We start from the raw sequence: 23,219 nt of genomic DNA on the forward strand, positions 1-23,219 counted from the left end.
TGAAATGCTCAACTCATACAAAGAGACCAAAGAAACGACAGGGAAACGATTCAGCATTTAAGCGTTGTTAATAAGCATATGTGAAATAAAATGTTATAGAAGATGTACAGAAAGAAAGATGTTTATTAGCTAAGCATTCATTTCAAATTCAAAAGAATCAGTAAAATGATGAAAAGAAAGCCAAATGAAGGAAGGCCACCCTAATGAGGGAAACCACTGTTAGGGCTCGTGTGAAGCTGCAAAAACCTGCATCAACCACCTGGTGAGACCTCGGGGCACAGTTCACCAACAGAGCTATGATAATTCCTCCACAGCTGAAGGTTAACACTTCCAAGTGAGATCATTTCAGCTTCTCACTACATCTGATGCCTCCAGCAGGCACATTCTGGGGTTATTGGTACACTGTTCTGAAACAGTCACGGTATTGTTGTGCTAAATAATAGTGCTGATGCAACTTCTCAGTGGTTGCAATTCCAGCTGCTTAGAATAGGTAACAATCAAGGGTGGGAACAGAAGTCATTGACTGACTGCAAGGTATTCCAAATGATTCTGTGGAGTTACACATGCATGTTTTACAGTGCTATAAATGCGCCAGCAAAGAGATTAAGCTTCCATTATATATTATGGTAACAGAAGCGTTATGAAAGGCAAGATGCAGACACAGAGTGACTGCCAAAAAAGTTACCTGTTTCTGGAGGAACTACAAACAAATATGGAGAGAGAAAAAAATGGAAGACATCAGATATAAACACAGGTGGATTTTTTCCACATTATAAGGCTGAGTTCAGGCACAGCTACACTCTTTCAGTCCCTTTCACAGACACATTCAAGCTGATTACACATCTCTCACCTTGCAAAGATGATTTCCATGTTAAAACTTCAGCAATATTCCCCCTATTCACAATCCCAGTATATTTCTCTATTTTGCTTTGCTAAAATCTCTCTGGACAGCCTTCAGATTTGTAAGGTGTACCAATCTGACAGAAAACATCTCAGTTTCCCTTCACGCAAACAGCTTTTAAGATACATTACAAGAACAGACGTTTAAACGTAAACAGGAACTACATAATAACAAAGTGCTATCTAAATCCACGGTGAAGGAGTAATGAGAGCACACAACTGGAAAGCAAAAGTAAAGCACTTGTATCTGGAAGCTGTACATTCACCTTATCGACACCCCGTAGCCAACACAGCCATAATCTAGACCAGCCAGTGCTGCTTCTGTGCCTACTGCCACTCATTCACTGCTTCATGCCTGATCCCCCCAGATCAGACATTTTACACCAAATGTAAGTTGGAGGCTGCCTGTGTCACTTGTGTGACATTTGCTTCCATGCTGCTTCACTGGGGGAGAGGGGAACTTCTTCCAACAAGGTGAGAAGACACGGATGTAGGGAGTGAGGGCAGCACCTGATGGAGGTAATGTCTGTATTCTCAGAGGGTGTTTAATTAATTTCTATTAAATAATTTCAGAAGAAAAAAAAACTCCACACAAAATGTTCTGACATTCTAGATACTGCAAATAAAATAGTAGCTTAATAAGACTCATACTTAACCCACTAATTTTCCTATTTAAAAAGCCACATAAAATCCATCAGCAGAGCGCTGTCAAAAATTGTAATACAGATGAACTGGTGGGACAAGGCAACACAAAAACTGTACCACCTAATGAGTGTTACAGGCCTGAGGAAGATTTGTACAAGCAATGCTGTTTCCCAGTAGAATCCAATATATCACAGGGCACAGGATGCCTCTCTGCTCTTCATCTTTCTTTCATTTCAGGATACAAATGAGACTGCAACATCAGCCTAACCTTTACAGCTCAGAAAAATCCAGTTAGGAAGAATTCAAGCTACAAAGGCCGACTTCTAGTCGCACAGTATAGTCTCATGAGCAGCCTGAATGTAGCAGAAAGGTACTTCAAGGCACAACTCACTATTATCCTGAAACAAACAGTCAGAAAGACACAGAGGGACACTAAGATTAAAAAGAAGACAAAACAAACAAGGCATGAACAAAACTGATGAGCAGCACAACTGAGAACACACAAATTCTTCAAATCATTGTTTCCAAAACAAAGATACTGCTCTTAAGATTATTAAGAAAGTAGAAACTGAAGCAAACTGCTGCTCTGGGTGCCAACTGGCAGAAGGTTAGCATGCAAGATATCGACTGCATGCTCACACTCCCCTTAGCTGGGGCCTCGTATCTCTGAGCTGTTGAAGGAGCACTTCACGTGACACCTTGACACGGCCAAATTTTTATCCAGTTCATTTTCTATAGGGGTAAAACTCAAATAAATGATCAAATGAGAGCTGGCCATAAAAAAAGTGTGAGCCGTATGTAGCCCTCCACTAGCTCCCACTGCCTCTGAACCCGCTTTGCATGAAGTCCCCTGAGCAAAGAAGTTTCCTATGTTAAGGCCTCACTTCTTGTCTCAGCTGGCTAACTGGGAAAAAAAAGAAATCCCAAGAACAGCTTTACACAACAGAAATTCACAGGAAGCAGAAGCAAATCAAGTATACGCATTCTAAGAAAAGCCTCAGCTTGGGCAAATTCTTCAAGTGTGTGCTATTAGATGACTTAGAGAAAGGATTGCCAGAATGGAGCAATTAAGAGTCCAGGTTTGATTAAATTTGGCATTGTAAAAGCTTGTTTTCTCAAACATGTTTTGTGCTCATGGGGAAGAGCACAAATATGCATTTAAGCACAGTTCAAAAGCCATTAAGCCAATGTGCATTAGGTGCCAAAGGTGTTTGTATTGCACACTGCAAACTTTGATCAAGTTTGCATGGCTCAAAGAAAATTGATGTTTCAGCTTAAATGTTACAAAACAACTAAGAGTTTACTGTTGAAACTACTTACTACTGATTTAAAACATTAAAACCAGTTACCACTAGTTCTCCAGGGTGAACATTTCCTTCCTTTGTTCACAATATGCCTCCTGCTATTCCCCTTCCAACACTTTCTCTGGAAGAATGCCCCTTTCAGTGCTAATTCAAGGAAAAACTTAAATAGCCAGTTCTCTCTTGCCTTTTTTTATTGGATTTGTATTACTTTTCTCAGAGTGTAGCGACTGTGCCAAAAAACCAATAAAAACATTGTAGAAGCCTATTACTTTAACAGTAGTTATGATCTTGAATTTTCTTGTCTTTAAAGAGGAGCCAAGAAGACAACCCAAGCCTTACTCAAATTTGAATCATATGCAAACCAGCAGAGCTGCCTGATCAGTGTTTAGGACTACAGGAAATGCTGTTAGAAGCTTATTCTGTAGAAAAGTGCCCTTCTATTTCATTTGTGTGGGCCTAATAATCTAACTAGCAAATCTACTGGTACTGCAGAAAGCCCTGACTCCACTGAGTGACCCTCAGATGATTCTTTTAATTCCTTTTGAAGCCTGACAGGAATCTACTCAAGCAAAGGTCTAGATAGACTGACAAAGTTGCAAATAAGGGCTCAAATAGCAAGGATAGATTTATTCCTTGAAGCTTACGCTGTCAGAAAGTTCTTATCTACACAGTCCTACTTTCCCCCCCGCAACACTTTCAATTTCCACAGTCTAGGTAGGCACCACGCTTTCTCCACTGATCCAACTTAAGGTGCAATGTCATGCTTGGCATAGGCAAACTCAAGGCTGTTGCTTCCAGAGTGGTTTCACCCACCTTCAGCTTATACTGCCATTACCTTCCCTGTACTCACACTACTGATGCTGCTGCAGGATTAATTATCAGCTCGTTGCCCCAAAGCTGCACAAGTAAGATAGCAATGAAAGGTGCTTGGCAGACTACTTTGGATGGTTTTTTCAGAGATAACTGTATTTTCTACTCCTTCTGAAAGAAGAATTCATCCCATTCCCCTTCTTTCTACCTATTGCTATTTATTACTCCTCTTCCAGTCCGCTTTCGTATTTCTGACTTCGACACAAAGGCAGAGACAATGAAGCAAACACCTCTGCTGTTCAAGTCTGATCGGTACTCAAAATCTAAGGAGCACCATTTGGCCAAAGCTCTCCCAGCTCAACATAGAAGCAAATGCCAGAATAAAAATTCACATGATCCCAGACACAGCATAGTATCTTCTGGAGAAAGTAAGTTTACTTCAAGGGCTCCTCAGAAGTCTTGCATTTGTCTAAGCACAGGGGTGAGAAACCAAACACATACACTCCCCCCCAATAAACTCTACTCTAGCAAGCCTATCCTGTAGCAACCAAGTGCCTGTGGAGTGCCCTTTTGTTTGATTACATTTTGAAGTGACAGCTAGCTTTCTTTCCAATGAAGTATCTCCAAACAGTATACTATCTTGTCTGAAATAGCCAAAAGACACTGATGGTTAGGCAATTTTAAAATACTTCTTCATGGGTCTGTAGAAGCTAATAGCCTTTGTTTTATATGAAGCTCAGCACCATCAAATGTAGCTGGGTACCAGATGGTAACAACTTCCAGTGCAAACGTAGCAGGGAGCACAATCCCCTCACCTAGGAGTTCAAATTCAGTTTTTACTGTGGATCACACAGACTTATCTGACCCTATCACCAAGACTTGGGTTTCTTTATAAGAACAAAACGCCCACAGTTCCTCTTTGCATGTGTGTTCATACGCACTCATTCTTTTGAATCTTTGCTAACTTAACTTCCCAAGAAGCAGAAAGCCTTTCATTGCTCTCATGTGCAGGTGTGATCAGAGACTGGCTTGCTCTTTCAAGTGTGGTTTCACGATAAGAAGTTGTTGAGACAAAATGGAAAGCAGATTAATTTACCCACTGTGAGTTATCAAGTTCTGCAGCCTTCCAGTTTATCTCACTCTGTCTGTACAGTTTTATTTCAGCTCTCCTCTACAGCTACTTAAGAGATTTAGATGCAAAGACATCCCACCTCATAATGCAAACTGAGTGACTGTTCAACCTAAAGCAGCCATTCTCTTCTAGAAAACTTCCATTCAGTAATTATTTCTAGAAGTAGTAGATTTTTCATTCCATCTGTTCACTAGAAATCTAGAAGGACAAGGTAATGGAGAATCCAGTTTGCATTTACATTAAAGTGATGTTCATAGCAGATCCATTATAAGACAGCTTTTGTGTTCAAAATTCAAAGTCAAAATCCCATCCAGAACCTGGAAGGTATCTGCATTTCAATGCTACTGTTGCTCTGATACTATGCATCCTTCTTTGAGGAAAAGCAAATTCCTTGGAACAAGAATCTTATCCTTCAGCCTTAAATCAGGCAAGAACACACACATGTAGAAATACAGGATGAAAAGAGCGAAAATCTCTCTAAATTTCTGTGAATCCATACATCTTTAAGTCACTGCTACCTGGGAATAAAGCATGTGTGTAACAATGAACACTTGGCTCCCAGTGACAATTGCTGACCAACCTGAAAATCTACAAACATGCAGTTTCACTCCTTGGCATAGAAAGATAAAAAAAGGCATTAAAAAAATATATATATAACACTTTTGAAATCTTGACTTATGATCTTAAGATATAGATAACTTTAAGAATCTTAAAAAAATGTATACCTCTTCTTGCGTAATTGGTATCCATATCCTTAAAATGCACCATAACAAAATCTGAAGACTTGAATAAAATACTTTCTAGTATGTCTTCACGTTTTGGCCCCAAACTGGATTCTGCAGTTTTCCGATGAGCAGCATCAAGCACTAAATCACACTAGTAGAGATAAAAAGAATATCCTAATTGAATACACCATAGACTACTGGTAACTGACATACTTGGAAAAAGCACACATTTACAGAGGTTTGCAAAAAACCTAACCATGGATAGGTCGGAACAACTGAATAAATATTCCAATTTAATGAAGCATCGATTATACTGTATGGTACCTTACAAAAGAAGGAAGAGCCAAAAAGGAAAAAAAAATTACCTTAGGACTGTAGGTTTTAAAAACTCCTTCATATATACCACCATTTTTCACCTGTACTTCACATTTGGATCCCTAGAATGCAAGAAAAATCCAAGTGTAGTACTCTGTCAGCCTGACAAGGGATACGAGTGATTTTCTCAAAAATATATATATTTACAGAAGCACAGTGTGTAAAAATTAAGCTAAAAAGCTTAGTTTTCAGTCAAATCTACTTTTTCAACGTTTACCCATTTACAAATATGTCTCTGCGTGCCACAGATACAAACACTTGGTATGTCCCAGACTTTATTGAAGATACTCACGAAAGTACTCTCGGTACACACGAGACTTTTGATTAGCTATGCATGCATGCAAACAAGTCTTTGTGCAAAAAGAAATCCATGAATATGCATGGGCATAAGTAAGGTTAAGTTTTATCCCAGATTCTAGCTGCTGTGAGATGGTCTGTCACCAAATTTTGCCATGTTCTTAACAATCTGAGGGGAGAAGGCCTTCTGGTCCCTGTATATAAATTCATTACTTATTCATAAAGTCACTGAAGACAGAAAATTCAAAATACGACCAACGAGCATAAGAAATCTGCCATCCCAAATATAATTTGCAGTTTTTCAAGCCAAAAATACACAATAGCTATTACTATGACTGTTTAAATTTCAGTCTTGGAACAGGATGCCCACTGTTGAACTTTAATATTCACTCTATTATATTACAATTAGTGCAATATTTAACAATTCTCTGTCACTATAGAAACTGTTTACACGCCTTGCAAATAAGAGAACTTACAACAACTGATGTAAGTATGTGAACCATTCTCATGTTTGCATAGATGCCATCGAAAGAAATCTGGAAAAAAAAACAAAAAGAAGTTGTCATTTTTATGGGAAACTCGTAATTCAGAAAGGCAATGCTACAAAAACAAAGTTAGCTCTCAGCAGCACATACCAGCTGCTAGAAATACTCTGGTCAAAAAACCTCACTTGGCCAGTATACACTGAACTTAAGTCACAGCAGATGTCCAGAGGATCCTTACCCTTTCTCTGATCAACTAAATACCAGAGCACCCTTAAAAACATGAGAAACCTTATAGTGTGCCTCAACCCAATGTCAATCCCATTAATGGGTGGATAAAACTCACGTACCAAGTCTCACAACTGAGAAGTCCTCCTAGCAGCCCTCCCTGGGAACAGGGACAAGGTACCTCAACTGTTGCTGAAGGAGAAATGTTCCGTGAACTACATCTTTGAAGTAAACAGATCTGATGACATGCATTAACAGGAGATGAAGTCATCGAGTTGTGAACTGCTGAAGAGCTACAAAGCCTATTATAAAACTAGTCAAAAGCCACTCACTGCAGTTCCAGAAGCCGGAAACCAACATATTTAAGGCTGCTTCTATGCTCAACACTCAGTAAGGAACACAGAAGGCCTAACACTTCCTATTTGTAGATCACCTTTTTCACTGCTCTCCCTCAAAGCTTCTTTATTTTTACTGAAGAGACCCACTATCTTCAATATACACTTATAGAGGTAAACTGCAGTCCTTTCAGCCCTTCCTACTCCTGCCCCATTCCCCAGAACTAGTCATCCTTGAGAAACAGGCCACTAACAAATTAGCAAATATTTGATTAGTGCAGTTCAAAGATCCGTTTTTTGAATCAAGACGCAGGTCTTTACCTTCCATAAAATATTCTACAAACCAAGTCACATCTATGGTGCAACAGTGTATCAGCCCTGACAATAACTAAAGCTACACACACAGGTAACAGTGGCTTAGCTACATTATGTTAGCTATTTTGTAGTAAAGCTGAACACAATTGTTACTTCTATTTAACAAAGTGTTGTCTCCCTGTCTTCAGCCATCTGTTTAAAGAAGCCAGTATAGAGAGTTTCCAGAGAGGCAACGCTTTTGAATCCGTTCCCAAGTTAAAATTTATCCATGTATTTGCAACTATAATCACAAGAAAGATTTTTATTGGCATGTTTCAAATGTTTAAGAGTTCCTTCCCTCCTCATTCTCCCAGGAGACTTAGATCATAGAATCACAGACTTAGATGAATGCAAGATTTTCTACATTTAAAAAAAGCATATCTCAGTCAAAAATACTCATTGAGGTATCAAAGGGAAAAAAAAATTCAGAGTATTCCACAATGTGCCATTTTCACATTGCTAAGAAAGGTCACCAGAGAGGCTGTTTCCTTTTATCTAGAGAGGAAACAACTAGGAAAAAATACTCACTGTGGGCTGAGGCGGTCCTTTGCCACTGCTGCGACCTCTGAAAGAAAACACAGACAAGATACAAGTCAGAAATGTTGAAAAGGATCAATTTCTTAACAAATTCAAAAACCAAACTTAATTTTGTGCTGAGAATGAGAGCAAAGAAAACTAGCTCTTCCCCAGAGCCAAACTTAGCAGTTGCACAGCCTATAGCATCTATCCTTCAAATTACTGATCTACAAGCAAGACCAGTAAATGGGTAAAAAGGTTACCTACAATAAACGGCAAAACGAAGAAAATACCAATGCTGTGTCATTACAAAAATCCACAAATATTCTCTCTCAAGCAGACTCCTGTAGCTAAAGGAAATTCCAAAATCTACTGGCACGCAGAACCAAAACTGCTTCACTGCACTTCCAGGCTCAGTCCCTCACAGCCACTTCTCTAGGCCTGGTCTCTCCGCACTGCCACCATGTTTCTGGTTGAGGGCCACCCAACCAACTGCCTACAAGGCCCAGTTCTCGGACCCTACTTAGAGCTTACATGAGAGCAGCAGCCCCACACAGCCCCTCAAAACCAGTAAACACATGCAAACCAGTGAACACCTAACAACCTCAATGTTTCAAAATGCTTTTAAATTAACTTGTAGACTCTCAATGTTCTGCAAACCGAGATGCAACAGTCTGCGGCCTTCAACTCAGCCCTAGAAGTGCCAACAGCATCCCTGTAGCTGCAATAAAACCTCAGCCTGGCTGGTGTGCTTCATGTCCTTGTGTCCAAGCTCCCTCTGTACAAGCAGCAGCCCTAGTTCCAACTACTTTTTTGTAGTGATTGAGGTCTGTATCACAATAGGAAGCCCTACTTTGAAATCCTTCTTGTGATAACCGAGATTCGTATCATAATGACAACTTAAGAGCGTACCCAATAAGAGCAAGGCAAAATGAACTCTTCAATTTTATTTAAGAAAAAATCAATTTTTGAAACTCACTCACCTTACAGATGCACATCCATTTGATTAGAGACCCAAAGAACCAAGCTCATGTTTCAAAACAGTCAAACAATGCTGAAATCTAAACAGCAAATGTGTTCAATTGCTTCTGAAAACGCTGTGCTGCAGTTGAAGGCAGCTGTGCTCCAAACCGTGCCCTTATGAGCAGGACTCACGAGCTGGTCAAGGAATTAAAGAGTCTTCTCATGAGCACAAATTTTGCAGAAATCAGCAAGTCCATCAGAGGAGCAGGAAAGTCCTTAGCAAGGAAAAAATGAAGATCCACCAACAGACCACCTGAGCAGTTTGAGAAAGCAAGCTTCTGAGCCCGACGTGCTGTGCTGTACAGCATTGCTTCCACTGATGACATTTGCTGATTGGTAATAAACGCAGACTTCAGATGTCAAGCTGGCATTTTCAGGATACTTGCAGGGTTCTAATCTCATACACACAAAAAAATTCTAAACCAAATAGCCCTTATTTAATTACCTATAAGCCTTGGCTTTCCAGAAGACAGAGTCACAACTTTTGGCTTGCTGGCGACCAGCAAGTCTTGCCATTGAGTAAGCTTGCCTGCCATTTGTCAAATGGCTGCCTGCAGTACAGTGCTGGAGCCTGCAACAGTTTTAGCAACATTTTCAGTCGAGCCACGCTCTTCTTTTGGGATGCCATTCCATCAGATGCAAAATGCCCTAATAAAAGGGTCAGATTCAGCTCTGATTCCTCCTCTTATCTTAATCCAAAGTTGCAACGAAACTGCCTTGCAGAGAACATGTAGGAAGCCCAAACAACTCCATCAGTTCCCTCTGTTGATCTCAAGAATTCAGAAGACATCCCTTTCTGCACTGGTTACAGAAAGGGCCAGAAGCGAGAGTGCGGTGCCTCTGCTGCTCTCCCACAGCTAGCAACTTGCATCCTTAGAATTTAACTAACTGGGTTCCTAGACTGGTCAGCAAGTTCAGAGCATTCTGTTTAAGCATTCAACCTGAAGCATCCCGGATTTTCCACCTCCTACGTGTCCCCAATTACCATTCCCATCACACACCTCCAAGAAGCCATCTGACCGTGCGCATCCACGCTGGCAAAAGGAAAGGCTGCAGCTTCTGCATCAGAGCAAGAGAAAGGACAAATATGGAGCTCCTAGCCCTGCTCCAACCAGACATACCTCTTTACAGACCTAACCTCTTTTTCTAGCCACCACTGTTCAATACAGTCTCAAGTAAAACATTCATCACCATTTTAAACAAATCAGCCAATGTTCAATCAAAACCGTATGCAAATTCTGCTCAAATCAAGACCATCAATGTGAGGTCTGTAACCCAACATGTGAAGACTCAAGCTCAGACCACCCTTTGACACATCTTTAATGAACTATATGAAAAATAAGCTAGGACCTTTACAAAAGCAGAAGGCAGATGGTCTTTGCCAGAAGCGATTCAGCGCAATGCAAAACAGGAGAGCAAAAATGGAGTGGGAGAAATTAGAAGGGTCACCAGCAATCCTGCACTGCTACCTACAGCCACATGGTGAATTAAAAATATATTTTGTATTGCAGAAATGTGGTTGAATGTAGGCCTTGGAGAAGGCAGAGCAACTTGGCAAATCAAACTTGCAACCCCATTCCAATGCTGCAGGGTAGGAAAGTCACACAGTCAGAAACTGCTGCACCAGACAAAGTAAGTCGACCAAGTAATTAATCTCAGTAGCCAACTCACTGCAGGTTAGTGCTTGTGCTTTAAGAGTGAAAGTCTACACAAGAGCTTCACCCCAAATGCTGCACAATAAACATCTCATCCCAGAAGCAATTTGCAATTTTTTTCTATTTTTCTGAACATTTGCTATCCTATTCCTCAACATCCCACACCTCCCCTCCTGATGTTTACATGCCAAGTAGAGCGTTCGCGTAAGCAAAACAAGGTCATGCATTTATGTTTTTACAGCTAAGTGAAAACTAATGCAAGGAAGGCAAGTCTCTCTAGGATGTGAAGTTCTTTCCAAGAGCATCTTCACTTTGAGACCAAGAAACAAGAAACAGATGCAGCCACGCTGCAATTCATGTCTGCAGCAGAAGTGCAACTACAAAGCTCACTGAACTTAATAGAGCGAATGGATGTTTCTGGAGCACTGACTGCATCACCACAGCTTTGAAAACAATTCAAGGATACTCTGAAGAACTTTCATTACAAGTGCAGAGAGCTGATAAAGCTTTCTTCTGAGGAAGAATTCAGAAGTACAAAGTTCAGACCTTATTTAAGAATAGCAATTGGTTATGTAGGAGTCAAACGGACCGAAGCTGTCAAATTAAGACCACGCAAATAGTGCTGCAGTGCTGCCTTCAGTAGTTTTTCCCAATGCTGACATTAATCACATCAACTCTTGCCTTCTTACAAGAGGACGAGTTCTGCAGCACCCCATCAGACATGGACACCTGAGCCAAGCACGCAGGCACGGCCCACTGATGGACGTGGGCACTGAGGAACCTTCGTGTACATTGCCATGAATCAGCCACCACATTAAAACTTACTCAAAAGCAGGTATGGGGGATCACTCTGAAACACATTAACTGCTCTAAGGAAAGAGACCTGCAGGTTACCCATTCATTTTGCTCAGCAGTTTAGTACAGCTGCTCTAAACCCAACACAAAGACATTAGAATGAACCAGAAAACCTCTGACTGATGTGTGACCAAACCTCCAGAACAGTCCCTTGCATTATTTCAGAGTGCCTCAGTGCTCAATATTCCCAATTACTTCTACAGAACAGAATGGACACCTCCCTTCTACCCTGTCCTTCAGCCTTTTGTGAGGTTAGTAACAAAGGCTATCAAGAAAAAAGAAAATAAGAGAAGGCAAAAGGCATTAAGTCTCAAAAGCAAGCTACATAACATGGGGTAATTTCAGTTTAAATTTCTTAATGGTAAAAGTAACTTACAAAAGCAGCAACAGACTATTTCTTAAAGGGCAGGTCCATTTTGGCAAGAAAGTTCCCAAACAAAAAGGATTTTTTGCCACAATTGTAACCAAAGATGTAATCCTCCAAGACCAGAGCCTGGAGTGATTTGCCTTCAGCCAAAACCCCAGTGGGAAAAAAAAAGATAAAAATAGTTGCAGCATTCAAAGGAAAGCTGATACAGATGTATTTTCTAATCACAGAATTGCTAACCTTGTTAGGGCTGTATTGGGGAAAAACCTGAACTTTATAATTTATAATAGTTAAGATCTTGAGAAGCATGGCAGAGCAGGTTCACACAAGGTCTACAATTTCTCCAGTTACAGCTCACCATGCTATTGGCATCCTCTTGCCTCCAAACCCCTACTTCCCACCTCTCCCATTCTACAAACAGCCACCATCAAACAGAATTTCACTTAGAATTTCACTTAGCACTCATTTCAAAACCATTCATTAACCCTTCTTGCTAATTTTTAGACACCTTTAAGGAAACTTTCTTTTGTGATTTTCTTCCCCAGGGTAAATGGGGAAGGAACAGCAATGGAAAGCAAACACTGGGATGTTCTCATCTTTCACACAAGATCTTACCTTTCCTATTACAAAACATGTTACAAGACTATTAGGATGGATATCTTATTAAAATTTCATTTAAAGACCATGGAGACACACAAAGTTGACCCCCTCCTCTCACTACCAGATGAGGAAGGACCAGGTACTCACTTCACTAAGCACTGCAGTAATAAGGACACAGAAATTGAGCCCATAACTGTTGACTATTAAACAACTTTCTACTCAAATTTGAGTCAAAATTGACAAGACTTGAGTCTATTCAATTTTTATGAAAAACTTCGCCATGAAATGTAATCTTTTTTTGCATGTCACAAGAAAAATAAAACTAGAAATGCCAGTGATGCAGAGAAATCAGTTGCAAACGCACTATGAAGAAAGCTTTGCAAAAAATGGGGGGTGTTCAACACAACATTTCTAATTGAAACCAAGATGCAGGCCAGCTAATATCAATGTGTTTTTTGGTGTTTTTTTTTTTCTTCCAAACTTTCTGTTTGAAAACAGCCACTTTGCTGTTAATTTAGAGGACAAAGTCTGCAACGTGAACCATCTTTAAATCTGTTGTTCAGAAAAGACTTGACATCTCCTTAGGAAAGCACTGGGAAAAGTTCTCTGAAGGTATCCTATGGGGACCCATCAACATGGGTGCTGTGATCTTACTGAAACATTACTCAGAATTACATTGAACAATTATTATTATTATTATTATTATTTTAAAGAGAGAACATTGGTTGTCCAGCAGCCCCATTACAACTTCCCAAGTTCTGAAATGAAATCTATCCAACAAACTGAGAGGAGAAACCCAACAGTCGTGATTTTAGAGCTTGACAAAGGAATCAAAGCTCACAGCTCTTCACCTAATGAGCCCAAAGCTCGCAATAACCCCGAATTCCAACAAAAAAACCTTCCAAAAAGCTGTAGGTTTTGTTGTCCTTCACGTTAACCTCCACAGTGCTGCTGTCTGTCAGTGAGGCACAGCCAACACCATGGCCATCGCAATGCCACACGCGGGAGCCATGAAGTCATGGCACCAGGTGCTGGGCACTGCTGGCATTGGGGTTTCTTTGGTTTTTTTGGGCTCTTTTTGCTGTTTTCCACCCTCCCAGTGCTGCTCCAGTCCCACAGATGGGTAACGACGTACTGCTGGGTGTTTCAGGGCCGTGTAACAATGAGACTGCCGTGGATTCTTTTATTGCCAAACGCACAAAACTGGGTAAAAATACAAGGCGAGCGGAACACAGCTCCAAATGAGACTGCTCCCAGTGACCATGACCTTCAGATCCGCTCCCATCCCGCTCGGATCGCCGGGACACAGAAAATGGGGGAGGGCAGAAGGGGGGAAAAGAAAAAAACCAGACAAGACCCCAAAATGGTGTTTTCTGTGCGAGGATCCCCGCACCCAAAGGCCGCGATCCACCCCGAGGCGGCGCGGGGAGGGGTGATCGGCGGAAGAAAAAGCGCGATGGGGGGGCGATAGGTGATTAAAAAAGAGCGATGGGGGATAAAACATAAAGCCCGGGGCCGGGGGGGGGCGCGGGGCCGCGGCGCCGCGCTCTGAGGGGCACCGTGAGGGGGCGGCGGGAGCGCCCCTGGGAGGGCGCGCGGGGAGCCCCGCGGCCGCCGCCTCAGCACCACAGCGTCTCCTCAGCGCCGGGCGGCGGGGCCCCGCCGGGCCTCGGGGCTTCCACCGCGCCGCCGCCGCCTCGGGGTACAAAATGGAGGCCCCGCCGTGCCCTCCCCTCCCCTTTTCTCCCTCCTCCTCCTCCTCCTCCTCCCCCCCCTCCCTCCCTGAAGGGCAACCCGCGGCCTCGCCCCGGCGGCACTGCGGAACCCCCTCCGCGCGCGCGGGGCCTTGCGTCCGCGCCCCGCCCGCCGCCATGCCGGCCGCCCCCCCCGCACCGCCCGGCTCCCAACCACCGCCCATGGGGGGGGGGGGGGGAGGGGGGGAAGTGGGATGGGGGGGGGGATGGCGGCGGCGGGCGGGGGGCGATCCCGGGGAACCCACCTGCCCATGTTCTGCCTCCCGCCACCCGATGCTGACGGCAGGCCGCCGCCTCCTCCTCCTCCACTTCCACCGCCGCCGGGGGGTTTGCGGTTGTTGCCGGCGGGCTGCGAGGCGGCCGCCGTCTGCTTGAGGGACATGGCTGAGGGCCGAGGGCCGGGGCCTGCGCTGCGGGAGCGCCGAGCGGGAGCGCTGCTCTGTGTCTCCGTGCCTCTCTCTCTCTCCCCTCTCTCGCTCTCGGCCGCGGTTGCTCCCAAACAGTGCGGGGCGGAGGGAGCGGAGCGCGGCGCGGAAGGATCCGCGCGCAAAGAGGGGGGGGGGGGAGGAAGGAAGGAGGGGGGAGCGCGGAGCGAAGGAACGGCCGAGCGGGGAGAGCGGGCGGGGCGAGGCGACGGAAGCCGGGCGGGCGGGGAGCGGGAGAGGGGAGTGAGGAGCCCGGGGCACGACGAGGGGAGAGCGGGGCGAAGCGCGGACTCTTTACGGGAAGTCGGAAGGAGCGCGGCGGCACTGCGGCGGGTGAAGGGGCGGAGGCGGGGGAGCGGCGGACACGTGAGGCGGCGGCGGACGGCGCCGGGCCCTGCGCTCTGTGTAGGGCCGCTCCCGCCCCGCTCCCAGCGCCGCCCGCGGGAGGGCCCTGCTGAGGGGAGCGGCTCCGCCCGCGCGGTGCGGCCTGGAGGAAGAGGAGGAGGAGGAGGAGGAGAACGAAGGGGTTTGGGGGGGGGAGTGGGGCCTCGCTGCGCCGGGCCGCGGCTGAGGTGCGGAGATGGCACGTGCGGGGATTAAAGTGCGGAAACACAGACGTTGTAATGGAGAAATGGGGAAAACGTGAATCTGAAATGCAGAAATCGGAGTGGAGCGGGCAGCCGGTTCTGGCATCGCGCTGGTAACCGCTGTGCTCGAGAGGTGCTTTCAGCGCCAGCACCGATAGATGTACATCGCTGTTAAAAGCCCGCGTGCACGCTGGGTTAGTAAGAGCGGCTGTAACCTGAAAAACCGAGAGCGAAATTGATTCATAGCCGTGGTTACTCAAAGTGCTCGGACTTTAATCTATTCATGGAGATGCTCTGGAAGTCCCGCAGGATTCGAATGCGGTGAGAAGGAGCAATCCTGCTGGGTGGGCAGCATTCGTACACCTTGCTTGCACAGCAACAGTTCTCCCATGTGGCTAAAGGCTGTGGGTGGCAGCACGGTGGTAAAAAGATAACAATATTTAACAGCTTTCTTCAATTAGCATCATCCCTGCGCTTTTGACTGTTAAACTCCTTGTTTTGCTTCACCTTCCAGGCCTGGATAACCCTGCGGTTAACACCTTATGAGCAAAATGACAGATGCCAGCACAAAGCATTACTCCGTTGAAAATATCTGTCCAAAACTGAGCCGGCAGCTTTAGGGAAGTTTGGTGAATGTCCAGAACATTTTGCTATTGCCCAGCCACAGAACTGGGAGAGGACATTGAGGAGTCCTGCAGGAAACAGCAGTGTGTGCAGAGGTGAGGGCAGCCAGCAACACTTCTAGAATTACTTACTGTAAAGGCAGACGTCTGTTTCACTGCACATAACAGGATCACTAGACTACCTTAAAAAAGTGAAGAAACAACTTTTAGGAAAAAGAATACATGATGCATATGTTATATTTAATTATAACATTAAATTATATGTAGTTACAAAATCCAGTAGCACCCAAAACTGCATTTCAGCAAACATATTCTGTGTCTTAGGTTGATCCCAATGGAGCTCAAACAGAGGGCCTCAAATTGCCACCCCAGCAGCAGAGGTGCAGCAGCTGGGGAAGATGAAGGTCCCAAAGACATCTTGAAATGAATCCATGTGAGCTACAGGTAGAGAGGGCTCTGTATTCTGCAGTGTGTTTCATCTGTTTTTTTTCAGCTGATAAAACAGATTTCCCAGAATGCACAAGGAAGTCTGATAGTAGGCTCTAACAAATCCACGTCCCTTAAGGATGTTTTGGTTTTGTTTGTTTTTTTAATGGAAAGGAAGTAATTACAATGCTTTTTCAGCTATTACAGTGTGCAACAATCAGTCCCCGTGTGTTTGATGAAGGTTAAGAACCATTACAGAGCTGTGCAGCCATGCTGCAAGGTCCTGTGGGTAGACAAAGTCCCCGGTGTCCATGGATGTGATTGGTACAAGCAAGTTCCATGGTCAGAGACGGTTTCTAAGACAAGATATGAACACACTAACTTAGATTTTGGGGTAACATTATGTCCTTTGAGAGTGATTGCATGAATAAGACTCTCGTGTTGGTATCTGCAGCAATGACTCAAGCACAGTTGCTGTTTGACTTGTTCTCTCCTTCAATGTATTCTTTGTTTTGCTAAGCTCTGGCTTCCATTGTGCCCTCCCATTTTCGCTTGTCGAGCATCTTCACTCAGAAGCAAGCACAGCAGTGACCAGGTCGAAGGGACTCCATTTCACCCACCAAGAGCTGCGTCAGGTGCTGTATCCCTCAGAGGCTGATGGTGCCATGCCAGTGCTGGTGCCACTCTGCAGCTTTCTGCTGTGAGCTGCCCCACCTGCAGTGCACCGGGATCACACTGCTGTCATTGCACACAGCATCCTTCCCCTTGGTGTTGGCTTCTCCTTGCACACAGCCTTTTGATAGCCAGCAATTCCCACTACTCCATTTTTATTATCTTATGATTTGTCTCTATTGATTTTTTCCCCTTTTTTTTTTTTTGTTCTGATGCAGTGCTTTAGCTGTAGAAAAAAAAAAAATCAACGTTCAGAATTACACGCTCCACAGCCAAGAAACAAAAGCAACTATTTCTAATAGAGAATCACATCCTATGTCACCCTTCCTGTTCACATTAGGTTAGAGCTGGTCTTCTTCAAGACTGCTATTTTCATTCAGTTTTGTGCCTGCATGTGCAAGCTGTGTTTGCACATGAAGATTAACGAGCCCGATAACATCACTGCTTCCCCGGAAGTGCTGCATGATGCAATGTTTCCTTGACAGAACTGCTCCAAGGCACCGCGTGCTTCCCGAGGTTCAGTGCGGTGAAACGTGCGTGCCTACGGAGGGATGGCCAGCATGAGTGCTTGACATTTATTTTATGCAAAATCAGCCGTTAGAACAGCACAGTCCTGAGTATTTCTACACATTTTCTTTTCCCTGAAGACTTTTTTTTATTTATCCAATACCACAAAACCTGTTCTTAGAGGCAAAAGCTTTGCCAACAATACTTGTAGGCATGGGAATCTCCAAGCGCTTGGAAAACAAATCAGGTACTCCAACAAATGAGGAGCGCTTCCCAGAGAGATACGATATCTGCTAGTCAGCAAAGCTGCAATCAGTTGTAATTGATGAATGCACCACTGCCCAGACCAGAATTAGGTACATGCACATCCATGAGCAAAGCCCAAGCTCCAAGCACGCAGGAGAGGCAGCCACTGCTGCTTCTGCTGGGCAATCGCCTGCAGTCCCTTAAAATCACAGCTTGGCTGCAAGGAGACACCAGGTTCCAGCAAACATATTTTTTGATCCACACTTTGCACTTTGATAGTGACTTGTTCCTATTTTCTATCACCCACCAACACCTTCCTCCAGCTCCCTTCAGGCTACAGAGGACAGACACGCTGCTGAGCCATGCGTGCAGCTGCTTCCCCATTACTCATGGGAGATGAAGGAAAGCACGGACATCCACAGCGCTCGGGTCTGATGTGCACAAGTGCCACAACTTGTTTCATCCATAACCAACACAGAATCATAAAATCAGTATGATTGGAAAAGATCTCTAGGATCACGAAGTCCAACCCCAATCTTCTCCACTGAACCATGTCATCAATGCTACAACTCCACATTTCTTGAACACCTCCAAGGGCAGTGACTCCATCACTTCCCTGGGCAGCCGGACCCAAGGCTTGACCGCTTTCAGAGAAGAAATGTTTCCTATTACCCAGCCTAACCCTTCCTTGAGGGTTGAGCTTAAGGCCATGACCTTTTGTCCTCGTGCTGTTACCTGGGAGAAGAGAATGACCCTACAGTCCTTTCAGGAGCTGTAGAGAGCATTAATGTCACCCTGAGCTTCCTCTTCTCTGGGCTGAACCATTCCAGTTCCTGCAGCTGCTCCCCATAAGACCTATGTTCCAGTCCCTTCACAGCTACATTGCCCTTCTTTGGACACACTCCAGGGCATTTTAATGAATCCTGCTCTCAGCTTCCATTGGCCACAATCACTGTCTAAGGGATCTCCCTGCCCAGAGGCAGGACCTGTGCAATCACTGCAGCCCCACAGCACTGTTTTGGGATGGAGCTTCAGACTGGGAGATCCCAGCTGTGCCCCAACACCGTGGGCAGACTGCCTAGCAGCCCCCAGCCCTGGGCTTCGTGCGTCTGTGAGTAGATTTAGCATTTTCACAAAGGGAAGGGGAGAATCAAGTCTAACTCCTGCTCAGCAGCAGCAGACAAAGCAATCGTTATGCCAAGACTTAGCTCTTAAATCCCTCCAGATCTGGTGTTCATGGAGCATAAACAACCTTTGCCTCACAGCTTCACCGAGCTGTGCCTCCCCACTTCCTAAGCACTGCAGTGCAGACCCTTCAATACCCATCCTCTCCCCATCCTTTTGCTGAGACAGGCGTGCCAACAAGAAAGCCAGTTGCCATGGCATTTTTTCCCCCTGCAGACAGATGTCCATTAAAAACCAAGTCAGCCTCAGGTTTGCTGCACAGAACAGCTTTCTGTTATTATTACCAGCCTGCAAGGAATTCCACTGTGCCCCTTCACCTCAGATGTTTCAGTGCACTTCGGTATTAATCCCTGGTGATTAGGAGGAAACCACTACAGGGCAGGTACAGGTACGCTTAAAGGACAAATTTAGGATTATGATCCCGTTTTGCATTTTTGGCAGATGATTTGCACACGACTGTACCTGGAAAAAGCTCAGTTTGTTACCTCTGGCATTCTCTCCTTATCTCTCAGCTTCCCCACTAAAACCATCAGACACATTGGAGGCTTGGATGTTTTCATCTCCACTGACACACTTCACCTGAGGCTCACAGTAATTTTGTCTTCAGGATGAGCCCGGCAGCCGCAGCCCCAGCTGGAAGCAAAGTCAGAAGCTCCACATGTGGACTCAGCACTCCCACCCCTCTGCACAGGCACCCCTGGCCCCAGGACTGTGTGTTTCCAGCAGGCATGTGCGTGTCCAGCAGTGATGTTTCCTTCCTTGGTTCCAAGGCCACATTATTGTTTAAGGTTAGAAAACGGCTCTGTGGATTCCATGCCCTCTCCCAGCCCGCCCAAGGGTTGCATCCTGCCAAAACATCACATCACAGCACCTCTGCAGGGGGCTTCTCAGGTGTTCTTATTGAGATGGTCACAGTGCTGAATGCATGGGAATCCGACCCCAGAGCTCAACTCCATGTAGGAATGCAGGACATCAGTTCCCTTTGCTGAAGCACTGCAGTGCTAAGACGATATGGGCAATGGCAGCAGAAGTGTTAAGGAGATCCTTGTCCTGACTCCCAGGGTGGGTCTACTTCTCGTGTTGGGTTAACCTGGCGCAGCTTCTAACACGTTCCTTGTTGGGGCTGGATGCTTGGGATACACAGACCTGCGTGGGAGCTAACATTTTGGAGATGTTACTGTGGCTCGGAGCCCCACATCCGGGCTGGCTCGCAGTAAGCATTCTGCAGGAACACTATTTGTGCTGTGGCCCTGCAGGAACTGCACTCACACATTGCTCTGTGAAATAGCACCATCTGAGAACATCTCCAGCTGCAAAGTCCCGAGGGAGAATTTCCTTCCAGACTCAGAGCTTCACTTCCCAAGATGAAGCATTTGGATTCCTCCTCTCGCTTACAGCTAGCACAGCTGCAAACACCATCAGAGATCCCTAATCCTCTTAGCCACTCCTGCAGCATGACTCCGAATACTGCAGAGAGAAGTGCTGCTGCCTGCATTGCCACCCAGCTGCTTGCAAACCTCAGCACCAATGCAGCACCTCAGTCCTCACCTCAGCCTTGGGACCAGTGCTGCACTGCTCCCTGCGTTGGAGCTGCTCTCTGCACTGAGGCTGCAGGAATGCAGTGTTAAGGGGGGGGAGGCCAGAAGCCCCCAAGGCTGCTCTCAGCTCCCCGGGCACAGGCAGGATGCAGCTGGGATTTTTAATTCACTTCTATAAGGCTCAAGCATACTTGAAAGCTGGCAAGGAGAACTGCATGGGAAAAACCCTCTTTGCTTCCTGTTCACAGAGATCTGATCATGTTTTATGTACTGTACAGTTTTAGTATGGTTTTGGGTTTACAGAGCTCAGAAACAACCGTGAGTTGCTTTGGAGCCTCATCCACAACTGCACAGGGGTCTCCCTTAGAGAGGAATAGACTACTGAATTGGGTTTGTTTCATGTGCTCAAGCCCTCTGCACTACAGGGCATTAATGGACACCAGTAAATCACGTGTAGGCAGAGTTGAAAGTGAAGCAGAGGCACACAGACTGCTGTCAGTGGCATCATCATCTTTGCACCCAGAAAAACAGAGTGTGTCTCACACTGACGCTGTCCTCCAATACCCCTGACAGTGCAGAGGGGCTCTGAAAATAGGAGAGCAAACCAGTGAAGTCATAACCTCTGCAAGAACAGCACAAAGGCAGGCAGGCTGCCTGATCAGTCCAGGGCAGACAGAGGGGTTCTGCGCTTTGCGTGCCCTCCAGCTGCCCATGGAGAGCCCTGCACACAGTTCCCTCCTACCCCAGGGCCAGCACCAGCCCTGCTCCAGCCATCCAGCCAAGTCCAGGAGCTTTATAGGAACTATTGGCCCTGAAATGGGTTCAACTGGGACTGATTTCCTGGCAGAGAAGCACACATTGTTTTCTTCCAGGTGTTTGATGTTTCTGACCAGCGTGACCCTCCAGTTCTCTGCGAGAAGGTGGAAGGAAAACACGTGAGTGTCTCAAGGTTTGTTGTCTAACACAATTAACCAATTACTTCCAGGTCAAGACAGGGCAAAGCTATAAATGCCGCTCGCTGCTATAAATACGTTTGCTCAAGGGTGGTGCAGGAGTAAGAAGGGTTAGGTGCAGGGCTGTCACTTAAGCTTTAAAGGAAAGCAAAGAGCAAGAAGTGCTTCCTGCAAAGCAGTCGCTGTGTGGCTGCTGCAGTGTGGCCCCTTGGAGGCTCCCAGGTGCTGCTGGAGTTGTCACTGAGCACAAAAACAGCACAAGCAGCGATGCTCTCTCAGCTACCCAGAGGGGTCCAGGTCTACATGGTTTTGTTTGCTGGATTTTCCTGATTCTTGTGATTGCTCTGATGCAGTTGGTGTCAAGGGCTGAAGCACAGCAGTGTGCAAAGCTGCCTCATGCCATAGGAGATGCGTGCAGAACTTCAGCCTGGAGGAGACACACGTACTACTCCCCTGCTGCAAAACTACCTCTAAGCACTGCGGCACGGGGCCCTTTTGGATGCGTTTGTCTTTAAAACACTGTTATTAGACCAAAATGCCCACTTACATAAAAGGAAGGGGAAAAAAGCATAGGAGAGATCAGTGTAACTATCTCAGCTCAGACGAGAATGAACACGTTGGTTGGTGCAGATCAAGGCAGGAATTTTCCACAGGGCCTTAGGGATTTTAGCTCTGATGGAAAGATAAAGGGAGTGGAGAGTAGTGTTGCTCCCCCTTGAAGGGACACCAACAGCACTGCATGTCTGTCGTGCTCAAGCGAACAGACAGACAGATCTGCTCTGTAAATACCCCTGCATGGGTTTTCCTGAGGCACAAACCATGGAGGTGTCCCTTCATCCAGGACCTCAGCTCCTGTAAGAGCAAAGCCAGCATCTTTGGGGGGATTAATTGGTGTTAGAGATGCGTTCTTCCCAAAGTGCAAACGAGCCCACTGGAAAACCAGTGAGTCCCTAGAACTGTGCACAGCAAAGTGCTGGCAATCAGGTCCATCACCCCAAACCCCATCACCCACATCCAGCTGGACTGCACCAGGATGGGCTCTGCAGCATGCTGCCCCAAAAGCACTTATATGAAGATCCACCAGTAGGGTGAGCAGAGGGCACTGCCTTTCCCAGCACGTCGCTGCTCCTTCCTTGCTGTGTCAGTTCAAATGACCCAAAGCCACCATGCCACGTGCTGCATGGGAAACACAAAACATTTCAGCCCGTAGCTCACTTTGGCCCTGCACCACAAAGGGACACTGAGAAACATGCCAACTTGTCACCCCCTTGCTCTCTCAGGAACAGCTGCTGGAGTGAATCATTTCATCATCCTCCAAACGAAGGTGCTGCCAAGCTTTGTGCAACTTCTGGTTCTCACTCCCCTCCAGCAGCAGCAGAGGAGATGGTATAACCTCCTTGCCATTCAGTGGTGGAGAGTTTTCCTTCATGGTTTTAGAAATACATATATAAAATCTATTTTCAGGCTCTTAATCATAGCAGGAGCATGGCCAATCTCAGCTGCTCAGTGATCCCTCTGACTGTGGTGCTACTGAGTCATCAGCTGCAAATCCGACCAGATGTTGGAGCTGCAGATGCCAAGACTCTACAGTGGGCTGGAGAGGTGTAAGAGCCAATGCTGCCTCCTGGCACTCGGGTGTCCAGGTGATGGCTGAGGGCACAAAGCAGTCTCTTCCTCTCTCCCCAGCCCTGCATCCCTCA

General features: G+C 45.7%; 1 protein-coding gene across 10 annotated transcripts in view; it reads right to left on the reverse strand.

The window, feature by feature from the left end:
- Positions 1 to 14,891, reverse strand: part of ATXN2 (ataxin 2) — a 49,900-nt gene extending 35,009 nt beyond the window's left edge. For all 10 annotated transcript variants that reach the window (XM_085238746.1, XM_085238745.1, XM_085238743.1 and 7 more), the window contains exons 1-5: positions 14,603 to 14,891; positions 8,116 to 8,152; positions 6,665 to 6,724; positions 5,882 to 5,953; positions 5,517 to 5,667 (exon numbers count right to left, since the gene is read on the reverse strand). In XM_085238746.1, the coding sequence (XP_085094872.1) occupies positions 5,517 to 5,667; positions 5,882 to 5,953; positions 6,665 to 6,724; positions 8,116 to 8,152; positions 14,603 to 14,739 (457 nt within the window). In that variant the 5' untranslated portion in view covers positions 14,740 to 14,891. The remainder of the gene's footprint in view (positions 1 to 5,516; positions 5,668 to 5,881; positions 5,954 to 6,664; positions 6,725 to 8,115; positions 8,153 to 14,602) is intronic.
- Between the last annotated feature and the right edge of the window lie 8,328 nt (positions 14,892 to 23,219).

The sequence above is a fragment of the Meleagris gallopavo genome, chromosome 17 (assembly GCF_905368555.1).
Source record: "Meleagris gallopavo chromosome 17, MGAL_WU_HG_1.1, whole genome shotgun sequence".
In the NCBI taxonomy this organism is placed as follows: domain Eukaryota; kingdom Metazoa; phylum Chordata; class Aves; order Galliformes; family Phasianidae; genus Meleagris; species Meleagris gallopavo.